The following is a 20,236-nucleotide window of genomic DNA, read 5'->3' on the forward strand; positions in this document are numbered from 1 at the left end:
CCACAAAGGAAATCAGCCTACCATCACTCTGGATTACAAATGGGTATAAAATCCCAACAAGGAGGTCTGCCAGTCTTCTCTAAGCCTGAAATAAATTTCAGTTTTCTCCTGGGAACATAACTTTATATTTCTTATAAAAGTAACAAAGTAGTAAAAGCATAACAACAAGGAACAAAGTAACAAAGCTTACAACAGGGCAAAACCGGCTGACTATTTTGTTGTCTAAAGAGGAAAAAAGAGTAAGATACTCTTAATCACAGGAAACAAACTGAAGGTTGCTGGGGCGGGGGAGGGATGGGGTAACTGGGTGATGGACATTGGGGAGGGTATGTGTTGTAATGAACACTGGGTATTCTCTAAGATGGATGAATCAAAGACCTGTACCCCTAAAACAAATAATACATCACATGTTAATCAACTGAATTTAAATCAAATAGAATAAAAGAAAAAATAAAGAGGAAAAAGAATCTTAAATTACATGCATTTGGGAGATTTGTTTACTGTGAATTTGAGATGTCTTGATAATCGCCAGAAATCTCGTTCCATCTTGACCAAAATCCCCACTGAATCAATTTTGTATGGTTTGTCTTACAGTTGTCCATAGTCAGGGGTATTTATATGTTTAACAACTACCAGGTTTGATCTTATCCTTTTCTGGTATTTTCTATTTCCCTGCGGTTGGTTATACAGGGTGAACATTATCACCAGCGAAGAGCTTAAAATCAAGATTGCTGACATTCTTCCCAGAATACCTCATGTATGATGGAGGCTTGGTATATATTAAATACATAACTAATATAGGACAAATGAGAAAGCATCAAATAAAACAGGGATACCAACGTCCAAAGCAAGGAGAGGACACATTTTGCCAAGCTGGACAAAGAAGGGTTCCCAAAGAAAGTGTTAGAATTTGAGTGGAAATCTAAAAATGGGTAGAATTTGGAGAGGCAAAAAGAAAGGGGGGAAGGTGATAAGAATGGCAAAAACCAAGGTGTAGAAGTGAAGTCTGGGGGTTACTGTAAAGTCTGGTGGGCTGTGATGACCTCTTATAAGCCTCAAACCTTTCCTATGAAGAACTTGGATTTGGTTCAGTGGCTCTCAACTCATGCATCAGAGTCATTTGGAAAGTTTGATTGCCCATGCCCTACCGCTCATATGCTGAATTTTATTCTCTCTGGGATGGGGCCTAGGCATGCACATTTGGGGAAGAATTCCCTAAGGATTCTGTGTAGGCTAGTAAGACTGAGCAGTAAAGGCAAAAGGAAACCAGAAGATAATTTGGGCTCTTAGGGGGATCTCTGCAGTCCTATAGAGTGTCCAAGACGGACTGAAGCAGGGAAAGAAGGTAGTTCTAGTGCCCAGGTGGCAAGTAACAACAGCCTGAAATAAAGAGGGGTCCAGGTCAGAGAGGTAGCTTAAACTCTATTTTATTTCACTTTTAACTGAGGTTCTGTCTGGTATTCCTGGCATATGGCCAAACCAGCCTTGGGGCATATATTTTCTGTATGTGGGAAATCATCTCTAACCTAAATATATCCATAAGAAACAACCCAGGTTTACAGGATCTAGGGACCAAAAAGGAACCTGGGAATAAGATTCTGTTTGCAAAGAAGCAGACCTTTATTATGATTGTTTTTGTTGTTACTATTTGTAAAACAACTCAAGTATCATTTTTAAAAGGAGGTTTTAGTCTCTGAGGTACAGAATTGTTGTTCCAGCTTCCCAGAAAGTTTTCATTAAGAATCATAAATGCCACACTGTTTAAGAATAACAGCCACCAGAGAGCCATCCAGCATGACTTGCATAGCTGAGTTTTGTAGTCTTGTTTCACCAGAAGCCACCCTTCCTTTGAGGAGGAAACCCAGTTTGGGAAAGCTGCCCTAATTAGCTTCTGAACAAGTGTTCTGTCCAGTGCACAGTCTTGTCAGCCCAGGAGGTGGGCAGGACCATTTGAACAAGAGCTGTATAAAATAAACTCTAGCTCTAGAGTTTTTTGGAGAAACACAAAGAAAGGAAAGCTGTTCTCTAACAAAGTCTAATTAGCCCAGAGAGTTACAGTTCCACAGGCTCTAAAGGGCAAAGAGCTTTGGGAAACTACCACATAAGCAAATTTCTGCTATTTTTTATCTTATCTTCCAGGTTCCTAAGAAATATAAAGCAATGTGAGATTTATTCCTAAAATTTATCCCAGGATTTCAACTACGTGTAATAATTAGTACGTGCACTGTTTTTCACTTGCAAGGGGCTGTACAAATCCTACAGGAAACTAAAATCACGTAGCCAGAACATCCATATGACTCATGGAATGTAACTCGGTCTGGAACAACGTATCTGGCATGTCAGTTTCTGTGATGTGAAACCCACTATGAGGACCCAAAGGAAATAGCACCATGAAGAAGAGATGAAATACATTTTATCTGATCTCTTTCAGAAGGTTTCTTCCACCCAAGTCAGCAATCTTCACTGAATCACATCTCAGAACATGGATTTTTTTTTTCAAAAAAAAAAAAATTTTGTTTATTTATTTATTTGAGAGGGAGAGAAAGGGGGGGTGGAGGAAGAGAGAGAATCTGAAGCAGACTCTGAGCTGAGCACAGAGCCCCACACGGGGCTCAATCTCACAACTGCGAGATCATGACCTGAGCCAAAACCAAGAATTGGATGCTTAACCAACTGAACCACCCAGGCACCGCTGGATTTCTTCATTTTTAAGTCGAGGAGAAAGTCTGCAGTCTTAGTTTCCCACACACCTATCACACCCTCTGCCCGCCTAACACAGTCACAGGCCTCACCTTAATATAGGCCCAGGAAATGGGCAAGATGGAACTGGAGCCCCACGGGGCTGCGCTGACAGTACCCACAGGCCGGCCATCCTCATCTGGCTTTACCGAGATGATGGGGTGATTGGGCAAGAAAGGGGCAAGATGCTTCTTCCTGTTATGTTTAAACACAACTTCAGGAGAAATAAAAAAAAGATCCAGACCAACCAAACAGGCAAGTGCTGAGCCCTCTCAGAAAGCTCTATTCCTAGTAGAGGAACTCAGAGTGGAAAGGACCTGACACCTGCTGAGAAACAGATGTTCAGGAAGTACTCCTTCCTTCCTCTTCTTCACCAGCCATCAGTATCCCCGTGGCTCACCCGAGAACTATGGCAGACCATTTGTCACAGACAGGCAGCCATGAAATGGCTTGCAATCCATGGACTTATCAGGATGTGCGGACCTCCCAGCCCCAGGCCCCACATTCTTTCCCAAGGCATCTAAGGGATGGAGGGTGCTGCTGAGAGAGAGCCCCATGGGCCTACGCATCGGAAGCCAGCACATAAACACCACTCCTCCACATCCCCCATAGCTGAGGTATTGAGGCACCCCCGCTTGTTACAAATCATAATAATCAAAAAGAAAAACAGGAAAAAGCAAGAGGGCCAGGCTCCCAGGAACCTGAAGACTGGGCCCTTTGGTCCATTCTTGGAAAGCTGAAGAAATATAATCACCATGCTATACATGTTACACATCTTATAGATTAAAGTTTGTACCCTTTACCAACCTCTCCCTACCCACCCACCCCCTGCTCCCCAGCCCCTGGCAAGCACTTTTCTCCTATGAGTTCCTTTTGTTGTTGATAGATAATTCACTTTCAATGTAACCATCAGCTGCTTTCTTTTAAAAGAATGAAAAAAAAAAAAAAAAAGAAAGAAAACCTTCTTGGAAATCTAAAGTCTAAGAGGCACTTGCAGGTGCTAATATTCCAGTTCAGATCCATAATGCCCCAGTAAACTCTCCATTCATTGCTCTGCTAATAAACCCACCCTGTCTATGTATGACTGGGAGCTTAGTGTGGCCAATAGGGCACTGTGGTTAATAAAATCTACTTATGCTCATCTTTGGATGTTTCCTTCTCACTGCTTCTCTCCCAGCTCCTACAGGCACACTAGATATGAAGGTGTCCATGACCCTTGAAGATCTTGATGAGAAGAACAGTGAATTTGGGGCCATTCTTTCATTCTTAGTCTCTAAAACCTTCCTGAAACAAGCAGCCCAGAACTCACACGCCGATGGGCCCCATGCCAGGGCCGCCTCCTCCGTGGGGAATGCAGAAGGTCTTGTGAAGATTTAGGTGTGAGACATCAGACCCAAAATCTCCAGGACGACAGATTCCCACCTATCACAAAGGGAAAGAGCCAAAATCAAAAGTCAAGAGCTTGAAAGTGTACTCTGGAAAGGTGGCCATGCTATTTACTGTGGCCTCTCCCTTCTGAGGAAAGAGAGGCAGAGCTGTTCACAGAAATGTTCTCAATACCGGCCAAGATCTGCCGTCAACACCTCGCACCCCATAGGCAGCCTGGCTTACGGTTTCTATGGAAACAGCAACTGACCATTTAGCCTAATTTAGATTTTAAAATACACATTTAACTATACAGTCAATTCCTAATTTTCCACCACAACAGGGAGGAGAGGAAGCACCCTGAGCAAAGGGAAGTACCTCCTTGCTGCAGAAACAGATTACTTTCACCCCCGCAACGTTACCTCCCCTGCATGGTTGGGTTTGAGTGTCATGTAGTTTAGGTACACCAACGGAAGGGGATGAACGGCTGCCTGAGAAGATGCTGAGCCAAGGGAAAGGAAGGGAGGCTGAGAGTTTTCCTGAGACCACTCTAATACCAGCCACAACATTCAACAGGCCTTCCTGCCACTTTGGCATTAGGGCTAATTTTCAATGTGGCCAAAGATGAAGAGTACATTAATGCTACTGAAGCAATAGACAATCCCTGGACGACACTTAGAAGGGAACCAGACAGAAGTAAAGAAAGGTAGAAAGAACTTGAAATGATAAAATAAAATAAACCAAAACCAAAAACAAACAAACAAAAAACAAAATGAACCCACAACCACAACCACAACTATAAACAATGACCAACAAGTTAAGAAAACTGGAAGATGATGATATCCCCTTCTCCAATGGGACCTACAGCATTTGCTCCGGGGTGCACATTACACAGAACCCTCCCCCTCTCACCCTCCCTCTCTCACTCTATCTCTCTCTCTCACACACACACACCCCACATAAGTAATCAGGATTGGCCCTTCAGGGACAGAACTATTCAGCCACTTTCCATTGAGGAAGTTGAAGCAGATTAATGGCTTTTTCATTGTTATGGGATGTTGTGGGAGATCAACATTCACAGTGGCCAGAACCTGGGTCGGAACTCCCTTGGGAAGGGAGTCAAGTGACCTTCTATTGGTAGCATCCCTAGAGAGATCACAACCCCTGACGAACTAAGGATATTCAGTTCATTCCCTGCATCCTGTCAATCTCTTTACCTCCTCCCCAACCTTCAATCATCTCCTTAAAATCTAATCTCAGTGAAATTGCAGTACTTTGCTTGAAATTGGCAATAAAGAAAGTCAACCACAGTTCTGAATTCAGTATCATGTTTTAAGACAATTGTCAAGAAGTCAGAGGAAAAAATATTTTTCTGACTTAACCATTTTCCCGGGGAGTCCCTCTTGTGTTGCCTACCTGCGCATTCATATTTGCCCCATCTAGATAGACCTGTCCTCCGTGTTGGTGAATCAGGTCACACACATCGCCAATGTTCTCTTCAAACACTCCATTGGTGGATGGGTATGTAATCATGATTGCTGCCAGGTTCTCCTTGTGTTTATCCACCTGTGGGATAGAAAAGAGCAGAGGGAGACAAAGGAGGAAATGTTTATTGGCCAAACCCTTTCTTTTTACTTTACAGAATTAGGAAAGATGAAGTCTTTTTTCATTTCTAGAATTCTCTCAAAGTATGATGACAATAACCATTCACAGCCATTACTCTTTTCTTAAGTCATTCCAAAGAAATAACAAAATGCCTTTAGGGTAGGTCTCCATGATCCAGACCTAAGAGACTATTAGGAAGATCTTTGGGTATTTTTTTTTTTAAAGATTTTATTTATTTATTTGACAAAGAGAGAGACAGCCAGCGAGAGAGGGAACACAAGCAGGGGGAGTAGGAGAGGAAGAAGCAGGCTTCCAGTGGAAGAGCCTGATGTGGGGCTCGATCCCAGAACACCGGGATCACGCCCTGAGCTGAAGGCAGACACTTAACGACTGAGCCACCCAGGCGCCCCGATCTTTGGGTATTTTAGGCTCAACTCCCCAAGGCTTTCCCTCAATAACTATTTCAGAACTTTTTGGTTCCAGACATGTCTGTTCTCACAGTTAATCTCTCTCTGCTCATCTTGCCGTATCCACCCCTATTCCATTTCCCTCTCATTCTCTTGAAATTAGAATTCCCATAAGGAGTGTTCTGCTCTGATAAAAAGAAATCTCCCTCACGTTTCCTTTTCACAGAAAGCAAACATATATAAAAGGCACATTCCTGTTTTTTTGGCCAGTGAGTCAGAGCACGCTCATGTGGAAATGAAAAAAAAATTTTTTTTAAAGGTCATATTCTATATTGGGGAAACTTAGTAATTACAACTACTGCCCCAGAATATCTGTTGGCAAAAACTTTGTGGGCTCTGGAAGGGTGGGGATGGATGGGAGAGATGAGCAATGCTGTTGTGTTTTCAGCTTCTTTGAAGGCAGTTACATGAAGTTCTCAGTCTTCATGCCTAGTAATCCTGACAAAAATCACATTGCTATTCAACTGATTTCCTTCCCTCTTAAGATGCAGCCTCCAGTCCACCAGTGGAAAGCAGATACAGTTGCTAGGCAACCTTTTCCTGGAGGTTGGGAGGTTGGGAGGTTGGGAGTGGGGGTTGGTGTTGTAGGAAGGAGGTGGAATGCTGCCCGAAATTCAGCAGGTAATGGCTGGGACAGTCACACACATTTGCAAAATCTACATTTATGTTTTAATTCCCAACACAAAGATTGAGAATAACTGTGACTGCCAGTTTGATTATTAATGGGGGAAGGGGGGAAGGTTGGGCAGGAAGGAGGATGCAGGCAGGCCCTGCAAGGAGTATCCTTACTACGACATGAATAATTCATTCAGTTTCTTACATACGCATTAAGAAGATGGGATTTCAGTTTAAAGGATCTTCTCCCAGTTAGTGAAGGAAGAAGTAGACTATGTTTGGTTTTATTATGGACCAAAAATGTGACTGCTGCATTTTATTTTTTTAATAGAGACAGTTAGGTTTTCTGATTTTACACCATTTTCCCCAGACCCATTCAGAGGAGGAACTGCAGTCTTTTAATAAGAATGCAAAGAAAGGGGCAACCCCCTTGGGTCCCCTCCCTCTTTGGGAGCTGTGTACTATCACTCAATAAATTTTGCTTTGCTGCCCACCAAGCAAAAAGAAAAAAAAAAATCGAAGAAAGATAACATTGATATAAACCATCCAGTCTCTTCTCCCCAGCAAATCTTCCCAACCCAGACCTCGCCCATCTGTTTAGTGGAAGATGGATACCATGGCCTTGAGGTGAGCTGTGTCAATATTCCCGTATTTATCCACCTCCACAGGCTGAATCTTCATGCCTGCCATGTGGGCACTTGCAGGATTGGTCCCATGTGCTGATTTTGGAATGAGGCAAACCTTAGGAAAGGAACAAAAGGAAGGAGAAAAAATCATCACCAGGCTATTCATGGCAGAAAAGTGCTACAACATGATTGGAACACAGATTAAATAGGTGCCACATGCTTTATTTAAACTGATCATGAATGCCTTAAAATCTGCTACAATTTCAATATTACTGTAGTGTAAAACAATGCCCAAAAGAGGAGTTTGCATTTGAATCCACAAATATTGCTCTTTAAAGAGTCATGTAATACTAATTAGTACTCTCCTCCCTTATCTTGGCATACCAAAAACCAGACCCAGGGTTATTCTGATCTTGCTCAGTTATAAATGTAGAAAGTATCTTATAAGAACATAAGGTTGGAAGTTAAACTGTAGGACCCAAGTGCCCAAATCACAGCTTCAGTGCTCTGCTTGGCTTTGCTGAGATCCAGAAGAGATGATAATGGTAGATATAATTCCAAGGCCTTCCACTGCTGATACATCAATTATGTCACCATTTACTGGGTGCTTATTCTGTGCAATGACTTGTTAGTTGCCATAAGAATCATACAGCGGGGGCGCCTGGGTGGCATGGCGGTTGGGCGTCTGCCTTCGGCTCAGGGCGTGATCCCGGCGTTGTGGGATCGAGCCCCACATCAGGCTCCTCCGCTATGAGCCTGCTTCTTCCTCTCCCACTCCCCTGCTTGTGTTCCCTCTCTCGCTGGCTGTCTCTATCTGTGTCGAATAAATGAATAAAATCTTTAAAAAAAAAAAAAAAGAATCATACAGCGAGCATGAAAGCGTGTCCTGTGTTCATCGACAATACTGACGAATGTATAAACAGGTGCCACAGGATCTCAGAATAAGGGGGTGTCACTTCAAGTGGAAGAGGTAAAGGGAAAGTGTTTCAAGAGCTAGATCTTAAGCTAGCATTTAAAGATGAGTTGAATTCTTACAGAAGGTAGATGGTGGGTACAATTTTAGAATTCCCAGATTTAAATCATTTTCATTTCCTCCTACAAGTCACAGGAACACAAGCAAACACACATGCTCTGTCGATGTGACGGTGTTGCACTACAGGAAAGTGCATCACAGTCTTCCCCAACAGAAAGCAACAAGGAGAAGCAATGAGCACTCTGAAAATAATCCTCCCTTTTTAAAATCCCAGGACCAATACTGCAACCCCTTGAAGAGAAATGGATGGGTGTTATAGAAATGGGCTTATAAATGGGAAACTTTGCTTACAACTCTTTCCTCAAAAACAGCAAAGTTGTCTACTTAAGCAAAACACGTGTACACAAAGCAAACTATCACTCTTCTGTTGACAGAAAGTTTGTGCCTCTTTTGAATGGTTACTGGTCTCATGCTGGTGATGCCGTGTGTCCTCAAATTCTTTTTCTAAATTAAATGCTTCCCTATTGTATTGACTTCCTTTAATTTCTCAGAACCAAAGTCACTTGTCCTTTCCCATAAAGTATTGTTATTCTCCCACCAGATCTTTGGATAAAAGGATCCCTTCCGGGCAGAACACAGATCAAGAAGGAAAAGGCAGGGGTGCCTGGGGGGCGGAGTCATTAAGCGCCTGCCTTCAGCTCAGGGTGTGGTCCCAGGGTCCTGGGATGGAGCCCCACATCGGGCTCCCTGCTGCACTGGGAGCCTGCTTCTTCCTCTCCCACTCCCCCTGCTTGTGTTCCCTCTCTCGCTGGCTGTCTCTCTCTGTCAAATAAATAAATAAATAAATAAATAAATAAAAAGAAGGAAAAGGCAAATTTAAAAATGAATAGAGTCAACTACACTCAATAAAAAATTTTTTAAAGATTTTATTTACTTTTTTGACAGAGAGAGAGAGAGAGAGCGCATACAAGCAGGGGGAGGGACCGGCAGCAGGAGAAGCAGACTCCCCACTGAGCAGGGAGCATGAGGTTGGACTCAATCCCAGGATCCCAGGATCATGACCTGAGCTGAACGCAGATGCTTAACCAACTGTGCCACACAGACTCTCCCAAGAAAAAAAAGATTTTAATGAATATAAAATATTGGTTAAAGGCCTAAATTAAGAATTTGTACCAGGGAAGTTCTGTTGAAATAAAAACATTCAAGGTAAAAATGTCAACCATCCTGTGGTACACTGAATAATGGGCCCCCCAAAATGTCCAAACCTGATCCCCAGAATCTGTGGATGTTACCTTATGGCAAAAGGGACTTTGTAACTATGATTAAATCAGGCTCTTGAGATGAGAAATTATGGATCTTGAAATCTGGATTATCAGTTGGGCCCTAAATATATTCCCCGGTATTCTCAGCAGAGGGAGGCAGAAGGAGGTCTGACCACAAAGTAAGGAGAAAATGTCATGAATGAACAAGGGGATGGAGTGAGGGCAGGAGGGGGCCCCAAGCCAAGGAATGTAGGAGGCCTCCAGAGGGGCAAAGAAACAGATTCTCTCCTGGATCCTCCAGAAGCAGCTAGCCTTGCCAACACCTTGACTTTAGCTGCAGAAAATCCAATTTTAGACTTCTGGACTCTATAACTGAGAAAATAATTTTTTGTTTTTTCAAGCCACTGAGTTTGTGAGAATTTGTTACAGCAGCCACAGAAACTAATACATATCCTGACATAAGGCAGCAGAAAGAGAAAGTCTCAGTGGTTTTGTCAATGACTCATTTATATGTTGCTGTTACACATTTCTGGTTTTCTATGTGGAAATAGGAAACTTTAATAATTTGGGGGGGAAGCTTTTTAATGGTAATTTTTCTCACTTTAAAATTGTGGGGTCACAAGGGACAGGAAAATAACGGGACCCAGATTTAATGCATTAGTTTATATAAAACAATCCTCTTTGGTGCATTTATGACCATTTAGGTGGATGCTATGTTTTTCCAACTCCCCAATGTACCTGGCATAGACCCAGCCCCATAGCTCATCCTCTAACACTTGCTGAACGAGTGAGAGATTAAGGAGGACTGCTTCTTTGCAAAGGAAATAAATTTCTTACCACTAATAAAATCTAACAACCAAAGGCTACTACTTCATCTCAGGTAGTTGGGAAGAGAAAAAATACTCCCATACATATTTTTGGGTTGGGGGTGGTTTTTGGTGTTTTCTAGGGTTTAATATTTTCCCTTTGTATAAGAATCTCATCTCTGATCAGCAAATGTGAGTTAATATTTGACTAGCAAATTGAATTACTAATTATAAAGGTTTTAAGACAGTGCCTGGTAAGTATTTGTTAAATAAATTTGTATTCCCCAAATTAAACTGGTAAATCAGGAACTTGGCTGTTGCATTTTAGGAACCTCTGAAATTTAACCTAAGAGCAAATGTGAAAATAACTGCCCCAAACGGCTTGAAATAAGAGAACCATCAGGAACCTGGGAGGTTCTGAAGAACATGATTTCCCTACACTCCTTTTCAAAACAGAAGGATATATCTTACTGGATTCCATTAGAGTCTATTATGTAGGAGCAGCTGCCTTGGACTTCTCTGATGTGGAAAATTTTTCCTTGATTATTTGAGCAATAAGTCATTTCTCCTTCTCCAACTGAAAACGTTGGCTTTAATTAAAATCTTTAATCTAGAAAGGATGTCAACATTTCCAAACTTAAGAGTTCTGTGTTTCTACAAGCTCAGGGGCTGGATGGCCTTCCCTGCCTCTCCCTCCCTTAGTCCTCCACAAACGGCTGCATCTAGCTCCCCTCCATCCTTCAGAATAGAACAAGGACACTGTGGTGATAGCAGTGTGGGCAATGGTGAGAGAAGAAACATCACACACAGGGGGACAGAGAGAGAGGAGAGGACTGAAAAACACAGAGAGGGAAAAGGAGCAAGAAAGGATCCAAGAGTCAGAGAAGAACTCTGCCCAGGCACAATCGAAAGTTCTTTCATCCTTTCTCCTTGACCTTTCTGGTTTGGTCCCCAACTCCTGGACATTCACAGATACTTCCTGGTGTCACACTGGAGAACTAGGAATGATGAGGGGTGGCAAGCATCGCAGAGTAGATGCAACCTGGATGTTAGCTGGCTTTGTTATCAGCTCATCCCTGGCCTTCCATAAGCACCATGATGTATATCTCAAGGCCTCTCTATAGAGCCTCTGGGCAGAAGGGCAGGAGGCGGGTGAGGCAAAGGAGGCAACATGGAGGTGGTCACATAGTATGAACAGATCCCTTCCCTGGATCTCCAGACACGTTGTGGTTAATGAGTACAACAAGGACGAGTTCCAGTGGCTACCTCAGTACGAGGAAGCCACAGAGGAAAACAGAAGGGGGACTTTTTTTTTAAGATATTATTACTATTATTTTTTATTTATTTGATAGAGAGCAGGAAATCTCTAGCAGGGGGAGTGGCAGAGGGAGAAGGAGAAGCAGGTTCCCCACTGAGCAGGGAGCCCGATGTGGGACTCGATCCCAGGACCCTGGGATCATGAGCCAAAGGCAGCTGCTTAACCACCCAGGTGCCCCAGAAGGGGGACCTTTAATGTCAGTCACCTGGCATCCTTTCCCTGGACAACAGAAGCTTCAGTGTTTCCTTTCTGATGCTATCACAGTGTTGAGCCTGAGGTCCAAAGAATAATTCTAGTCTAAACTAACCCTTCCTTAGAAAATTAAAGAATTCAGGGCACCTGGGCGGCTCAGTCGTTTAAGCATCTCCCTTCGGCTCAGGTAATGATCCCGGGGTTTTTGGATTGAGTCCCGCATCATGCTCCCTGCTCAGCGGGGAGCCTGTTTTTCCCTCTGCCGCTCCCACTCCCACTCCCCCTGCTTATGCGCTTGCTCTCTCTCTCTCTGTCAAATAAATAAATAAAATCTTTAAAAAAAATTAAAGAATTCAAAACTACTAGAAAACCTAAGTGAAAAAAACCAAGTTGGTGTGTCAGGGACTGTGTCTATCTGAGTTATGACTCGATATAACTCTGGACTGGCAAACAGAGTGCTTTGCATAGGACCAGTATAGAATAATTACTCAATTAATGAATGTTCTCTTTTTCAAAATTCTTTGAAAATCAGTTCTACTGCCCAACTAGGATAAAGGCCTGGGAAAACACACCTGTGGAATCAGGATAAATAAACAGGAGAAGGAGCAAGAAAATGGTCTTTTTCCCCTCCTTTTTTTGAAAGGGAAGTGAAACAGTTTTTAGATTCTTCATTGCCAAATACAGGCAGCTAACTATAAATAATCTAGTTTTAATAAAACCAGAAATGGACTGAGATTGGGCCACCATTTACTGTACCCCACTTACTCGGGCAGCCGGAATGAGCCTGGCACCCTTTTCTCTAACTCTCCTGGGATGGGTGTCACTTTTGTCCTGCTCCCAACCCCTGCCCACTGCTCCCTCCAAGAAGTCCATGCCCACAGCTCAGTGGAAGTTCTAGCTTGGTATTGGGTCATCACCAAAATGAAGACCTCGCAAACACAGTCTCTTTCACCACACTCGGAAGCCTAGGTCAGATAACTGCTAGAAGCACTGCCTCTGGGGATCAGTGGAGTCCAGTCAAGCCCATTAGCAGCTCTGCTAGTCCCTACACAGACCCCAAGAGCAGTTTGGATCACGGAGACTAGACTCTCATACCCAAAGTAAAAACTGAAGCAGAGCCATGAACTCTGCTCCATGTCTTCTTTTGCTACTTAGAGATGACAATTCTCAATAGGGAATTTATTTATTCAGCAAACATTTTATTAAAAATTTATTTATGGGGTATGTTAAGTTTCAGCTCAGGTCATGATCTTGGGGTCATGGGATCGAGCCCCACATTGGGCTCTGCGCTGGGCATGAAACCTGCTTGGGATTCTCTCTCACTCTCTCCCTCTACTTTTTTAGAGTAATGTCTACACCCAACGTGGGGCTCAAACTCATGACCCTGAGATTAAGAGTCCACCAACTGAGCCAGCCAGGCACCCCTCGATAAATATTTTTTGAGCATACAGAAGCCAGAACTGTGCTTGTCACAGTAGGAGTTACGGAACAATTAAAGGTTGGTCTCTGCCCTTTGTCTAGGCCTAAGACCTGGAACTGTAACATTCCTGTCCTTTCCTTCCTTTCTTCCCAGGAAAGTTAGAGAAAGGGGTGCCAGGTTCGTTCTGGGTGCCCAAGTAAGTGGGATACAGTAGGCAGTGGCCCAATCTCAGTCCATTTCTAGTTTTATTAAAACCAAAAGATTATTTATGGCTAGTTTCCTGTATTTCGCAACGAAGAATCTAAAACCTGGCCAACTTTCACACATTGGGTTTGAGCAAAAACCTTTTATCTCCAAATGTTTTCCCTCAAAATGGTCCAGTGAAATGTCTTGGGGGCAAGGACTGTAACAGCCAGTTCAAAGAAATCTGTTCCTTTATTATATGTTCCCTAGCTACTTACAAGAAGGCTTAGAGGGAGTGTACCACAGAACAAAAGGAATGCTAAGAGTTGGACCCACTGCCACCCTGTGGTGAGCAACCACCACTTGTCCATACTCACTGTTCTGTGTCCCTCTCCTCTCTCATCAAAGTAAGCTCGGATAGTGGCCAGCCCAGCATATTCCCCCTGTGCTCCGCTGCAAAGGTAAGAAGAGAAGGGTTAGAGCTTTGGGCCTCTTTGCTTTCATTGACTCATTCAGTATTCACTGGGCATGGGTGGCATGTTCACCAACACGTGACCCAACACCATGAAAGCTCACTGAGGATAGCTGCACCAGCCTAAAGTTCTTGAACAACCACAGAATGGTACTTGGTCTTTGTACTAAAGCTCACCCCCTGCCACTCAGAGATGGGCCTTTCAAGCCTTGCTCAGGATCATGTACCTAGAATTCGTTCCTATTATAGAAAATTTCAAAATTATATAAAAATAGAAGAATATAAGGAGCTGCCATGTACCTATCACCCAGCTTTAACAATTCTCAGATACAGTCAATCTTTTTCCAACCATTTCCCTTACAAGCCCCCTCACTCTGAACTAGACTGTTATTTAAGTAGGCTCCATGCCCAACATTGAGCTTGAACTCACAATCCTTAGATCAAGAGTTGCATGCTCCATGGACTAAGCCAGCCAGGCACTCCTGAACTGTTATTTTGAGGCAAAACTCAAGCATCATATCATTTTATCAATTCAAACTTCAGTGTGTATCTTTCAAAGATAACAATTATTTTTTTAAAAAAATATAGCTACAGGGGTGTCTGGGTAGCACAGTCAGTTTGGTGTCCAACTCTTGGTTTCAGCTCAGGTCTCATCTCAGGGTCATGAGATCAAGCCCCACATTGGGCTCCATGCAGCATGGAGTCCGCTTGGGGCTTGGGTTTCTCTCTCCTTCTCCCTCTGCCCCTCCCCTCCACATGTGTGCTCTCTCTCTCTCTCTCCCTCTTTCTCTCTAAAGTAAAGGAGGGCATGTGATGTAATGGGCACTGGGTATTATATAAGACTGATCAATCACTGACCTCTACCTTTGAAACTAATACATTATACGTTAATTAATTGAATTTAAATTAAACAAATAAAATAAAATCTTTAATACACACACACACACACATAACTACAATTATTACACCTAAAACCATGATTTCCCAATACCACCACATTTTTAGTCAGTGATCAGATTACCCCAAAGGAACTATGCACTTTGAATGTGGCAACATTTCCATTAGTCTCTTGGGTGAGCTTTCCCAGGCCCCACATGCACGTGGCTGTTAGAGGCTGGCCATACCAACTAAGCAGTCCTTGAAGGCACCATTTAATGACTAACAGTCCAGTGAGTGATGCTGAGTCAATCATAAACTGTTACTTAATGTTCTCAGTAATCTCTGCAGGAAGGAAAGGGAAGTGAGTAATAGGTTTTTAAATCACATTCAAAATGCGTATTTCCCCTATTTCACAAAATTACACCATTCTTTAACTCTGTAGAAGTCCCAGTGGTTTTGGCATTCATCCTTTCTAATCACACCATAATATTGAGATCATACTCTAAAAGCACAGGCTTAAGAACAAACTAGATAAACTTTTATTTCTAAACCAAATGCTAAAATTTTGAGCACTGGAATTTTTTTTAAAGAGAACACTAGATCGAACCTGTTGGATTTGAAATGTTTGCAAACTATTGTGGGGACACTGATGATCTGGTGTCAGGATACACCAGAATTGAGGACTTAAGAGAGGCCAGAGAACAGGGAAGCATCTGGGGGTGAAGGACTTACTTAGAGTGTGGCTGGAGAAAGAAAAGAAAGTGGTGATTTACAGAGCAATAAAATAGGGTAGATGAGCTAAGGAACAGTAATAAGCACAAACTGCTGTGTTAATTAAGCACTTCCTATTTACCAGGCACGCTGCAGAGTAAGCACAGGAAAAGGGTAGCCCTTGTGGTGGTGGTCGCCACTGACCATTTTTCACCATCTTATTTAATCCTCCTAATACCCCCATGAGGTAGGTACCATTGCCCCCATTTTGCACAGAAAGAAACTGAGGTCTGAGTATTACATGCCCAACGGCCAACAGTGGCAGATTTTAGACTTCAGTACAAGCTGGCCTTTCAAGGAGGTCATGCATCCTGTGTAAGCTATGCTGCTCCTCTGAGCGCTCTGTGCTCCCCAAGGGAGTCGGAGCTGTGGTTTTCCTTCACGGAACCCCCGACTGACAGCACAAGGAGGTATAGCTACACACAAAGAAGACCTGTTCCTGTAAGACCTGGGCACCCAGCTCCTCATTGCTTAAACTGAGTGAACTCTGCCTCTGCTCTCTTCTAGGGAGGGAGGCAGACGCCAGTCTTCCATTTTCCTGGCTTTGGGAAAACAGCTGTAGTTCACATGATGTTTTTATTTGGGGAGCAGAAAAATGAATGTGCTTCAGCAAACCACCCACACCCCTAGTTACGTAGGCTCTCTGTGCCTCTGTGTTCTCATCTTTAAAACAGGGATAATAAATTGCACCCGTACGCACTCATGGTATTTTGCTCACTCTTCTATTAATACAACCCTACGCAGGTGCTGTACATCAAAATGATTATAGAGCTCACACTTACTTTGTGTGCCTATCTCAGAGTGTAAGTTTTGAGAGTAAGGTCTAGGTCTCAGAATATATAGAACAGTACTCTGCATGGAGTAGCTCTACAATAAATGCTGAATAAGTTTGTTCAAAATTGAGTTCCCATCTCCGGCCTAGGCAGTCGATATTATCATCCTTTTCTCCATGGAAAGGGGCCTCAACAAATGGCCTATGTTTTTCTCACGACTTCTGTTCATCTTGTTTTGTTGGAAAGCCAAACAAAGTGTTCAGACCAGGAATGAAAGAGACTGGAACTATGAGCTTGTAAACCAAGAGAAAGGCACCATCCTAAAGACTTGATCGTAAATGCTGGATGTGGCAACTCAAAAAGTGCAAAAGGTATGTTCTAAAGGCCACATAAGCCTTATTACTGGGGTTCTATTAAAATAAGGGGAATAATGAGTACCACCTCTTGGTGGAAAAGTATTATGAAAAATAACTGCTTGGCTCCATAACCCAGATTAAGAGTCTATCAGAAAACTACTACATGGGGAGTAGCAGCAAGGACAGTGGTTTTCTGACATCTATTTAAAGTGAAGTCGTTGGTGGCCTGGACCTGCAGAACTGGCCACAAGTGGGTGGGGAGCCTCAGCCCCACAGAAGTGCCAAGTGAGCATAGGCTTGAACTGTCTGAGAAAAACAGTCCTCCAGTCATGCATTTATTCAGGCTGGTGAAAGAACTGCTACATATTACACCGCTTAACACAGAATGAGTGAAACCTAGCAGATGAGTTCCTCCAAAACCCAGACTCACTCTATACACTAGAAGAAGCTGGGACAAGTGCAATGTCCCACAAGGTGAAAATAAGATGGAGTTGATGGGATGCCACGGTTCTGTATTGATTTAACCCAGACTCTGTTAGTATCAGTATAGCACTCTAAGCACGATTTCAGGCAGCTACTCAATGTGAATTTATCAAAAAGGTGATGGGGGAGGGGGAATTTGAAGATGATGTGACAGGGCCAGGGTGATAGCTGAGCTCTTCTGCCACGACTAAACAAGTTTAAGGACACAATCAGCGCCAAAGATTTTTAACACTTTACCTACGTTTAGCTTTGCTAAGAACCCTAGGCAAAAAGGTTAGGATTTAGAAATACTACAGCTTAGTTCTACCTGGAAGGGTTACATTTTTAGATCTCTGGAACACATTTTTATTGGACCATTACACAAGATCAATCCCAAGGGACAGTATATTCTGCCAAATGTTAGAAATCTCACAGCAGATGATCTGTCTACCTCTGATGAAGGAAGAGTATGGCTTGCTCTTACAGACAACTAAGCAGAACGTGCATGGCCAGGGGCCACAGGTAGAAAGCAAGCACTTCCCAAGCATAAAACTAAAGATAGACTAAGATTATGAATGATTGGGGCACCTGGGTGGCTCAGTTGTTAAACATCTGCCTTCGGCTCAGGTCATGATCCCAGTGGCCTGGGATCGAGCCATGTTGTGCTCCCTGCTCCACTGGGAGGCCTGCTTCTCCCTCTCCCTCTGCCCCTGCTTGTGTTCCCTCTCTCGCTGTTTCTCCCTCTGACAAATAAATAAATAAATAAAATCTTAAAAAAAAAAGATTATGAATGATTTGCATCCTGTAAAGAAGGCATTTTGGTCAGTTACTGTGTATGTTTATCACTGATCACAGAAGTTATCCTTGACTAGTCATGAAAAAACTCTGCTGAAAGAATACGGTGGTTGATTTCACAGACACCATAGAAATTCCTCAGAAGTTGGCTGCTTCGGAATATTTCGAAACAGATTATTATAGCTGCTATTTTTAAAAGAAATATTACTTCATGGTTTTTACATTTATACATAGAACACGTTTTACAAGACTGCAGAATATAACATATTCTGGTGTCACCAGAAGTCCTGTCCCAGTAGTCACCAAAAGTCCTGCTGAATTATACTGCAGTTGTACTAAGAAAACAGTATTTGTGTTCTCTGGTAGGATACTGTATCTATACAAATCAAAGCAGCTAAAAATGTGCCCTCAAGAAAATGCTCATGTTATGGATCCTACCGTTTTAAAATTTTGGTACCAGTAATTTAAGATTTATACATTTTTTTGAATTATCAAGTATCTAGATTTACCAGATCTATTCTTGTTTTAATTTTCTCTAGATATTCTTATGGAAATAATTTTATATTTTTAACCCCATTATTATATTTTGGACACTGATGACCATATTTAGTTTGTGACTTAAGTTCTCTTTTATGCTGTTTATAAGTCAGTGGGACTATTTCTTTCTTTTTAAAGATTTATTTATTTATTTGAAAGAGAGAGAGAAAGTGGGAGGAACGGCAGAGGGAGAGAATCTCAAGCAGACTTTCCACTGAGCACAGAGCCCAACACAGGACTTGATCTCATGACCCTGGGATCAGGACCTGAGCCGAAACCAAAAGTTGGACACTTAACCGTCTGAACCACTCAGGTGCCCCAGGCCTACTTTATTTTTAGTAATATTTGAATTTCCTGAGAAGTTTATTTTGGCATTTTTTAAATTATTACATTTAAAACGACATTCTTCATGAGAAATCATTCTTAGTGATAAATTGTACATTTAAATATGAAGTGAATTGTTTCCCTTTAACCATCTATAATTTCTAACAATTGCATCTAGCTCATTGTATACATTGTAACATTTGGAAGCTAAAATACATATCATTATCCAATAAAACCAACATTTCTATAGATATAAACAAGTTTATTTGAGAATTTATATGCAAGGCAAAGTAACTAGAATAGCTACAATTTGAAAAAGAAGAAAGTGGGAGGAACCAGTCTGTCTGATGCCAAGACTTATTATATACCTACAGGAATCAAGATTGTGTGTTACTGGGGGAGGGGCACACAGGGAGATCAATGGATTAGACTAGAGAAACTAGAAATCAATTCACATAAATAAAACAAACTGATTTTTTACAAAGTTGCAAAAGCAATGCAGTTGAGGAAAAATAGTCTTATCAACAAATAGTGCTGGAGCAATTAGACATGCGTAGGTCAACCTAAGCCTTTTACCCTTATACAAAAATTACCTCAAAATGGATCATGGATTTAAATTTAAAATATAAAGCTATAAAACTTTTAGGAATAAACAGAGAAAATCTCTGGAATATAGGACTAGGCAAAGAGTTCTCACACTTGAAACCAAAAGCACAATTCATAAAAGGAAAACTGATAAATTACACTTCATCATAATTACTTTTGCTCTGCAAAAGACCCTGTTAAAAGGGCAAAAAGACAAGCTAAGAGTGGGAGAAAATATCTGCAAACTACATATCAAATAAACAGTTAAAGACATAAAAGACAGCCCAAGTAGAAAATGGTGCTGTGCTGATCCAACACATGACTGTGTTTAGAAGTACTAAGGAAGGGACGCCTGGGTGGGCCAGTCGGTTAAGCGTCTGCCTTCAGCTCAGGTCATGATCTCAGGGTCCTGAGATCAAGTCCCACATCAGGGGGAGCCTGCTTCTCCCTCTCCCTCTTCCTGCCACTCCCCCTGCTTGTGTGCTCCCCCTCTCTGCCTTCTGTCTGACAAATAAATAAATCATAAAAAAGTACTAAGGAAGCGTTCCATTAGGATGCTGGAGATTTGCTGTGTGTTCATTGTTGCTGTTTTTCTGTGTATGTGGGAAAACACAGCCTTTCAGTCCCCTTACTAGTTAAGGGAATTTCCCATTTTGTGTGAGTCTAGGGGAAAGGCAGGGTCCTAAACCCCCCTCCAGAAGTGGGAAGGGA

General features: G+C 42.3%; 1 protein-coding gene across 1 annotated transcript in view; it reads right to left on the reverse strand.

The window, feature by feature from the left end:
* GLDC (glycine decarboxylase) overlaps positions 1 to 20,236 on the reverse strand; it is a 95,928-nt gene that overhangs the window by 14,375 nt on the left and 61,317 nt on the right. Inside the window, exons 16-20 of the mRNA XM_034663849.1 lie at positions 13,949 to 14,024; positions 7,407 to 7,532; positions 5,521 to 5,670; positions 4,049 to 4,161; positions 2,793 to 2,934 (exon numbers count right to left, since the gene is read on the reverse strand). Of these exons, the coding sequence (XP_034519740.1) occupies positions 2,793 to 2,934; positions 4,049 to 4,161; positions 5,521 to 5,670; positions 7,407 to 7,532; positions 13,949 to 14,024 (607 nt within the window). The remainder of the gene's footprint in view (positions 1 to 2,792; positions 2,935 to 4,048; positions 4,162 to 5,520; positions 5,671 to 7,406; positions 7,533 to 13,948; positions 14,025 to 20,236) is intronic.

The sequence above is a fragment of the Ailuropoda melanoleuca genome, chromosome 7, assembly GCF_002007445.2.
Source record: "Ailuropoda melanoleuca isolate Jingjing chromosome 7, ASM200744v2, whole genome shotgun sequence".
Lineage (NCBI taxonomy): Eukaryota > Metazoa > Chordata > Mammalia > Carnivora > Ursidae > Ailuropoda > Ailuropoda melanoleuca.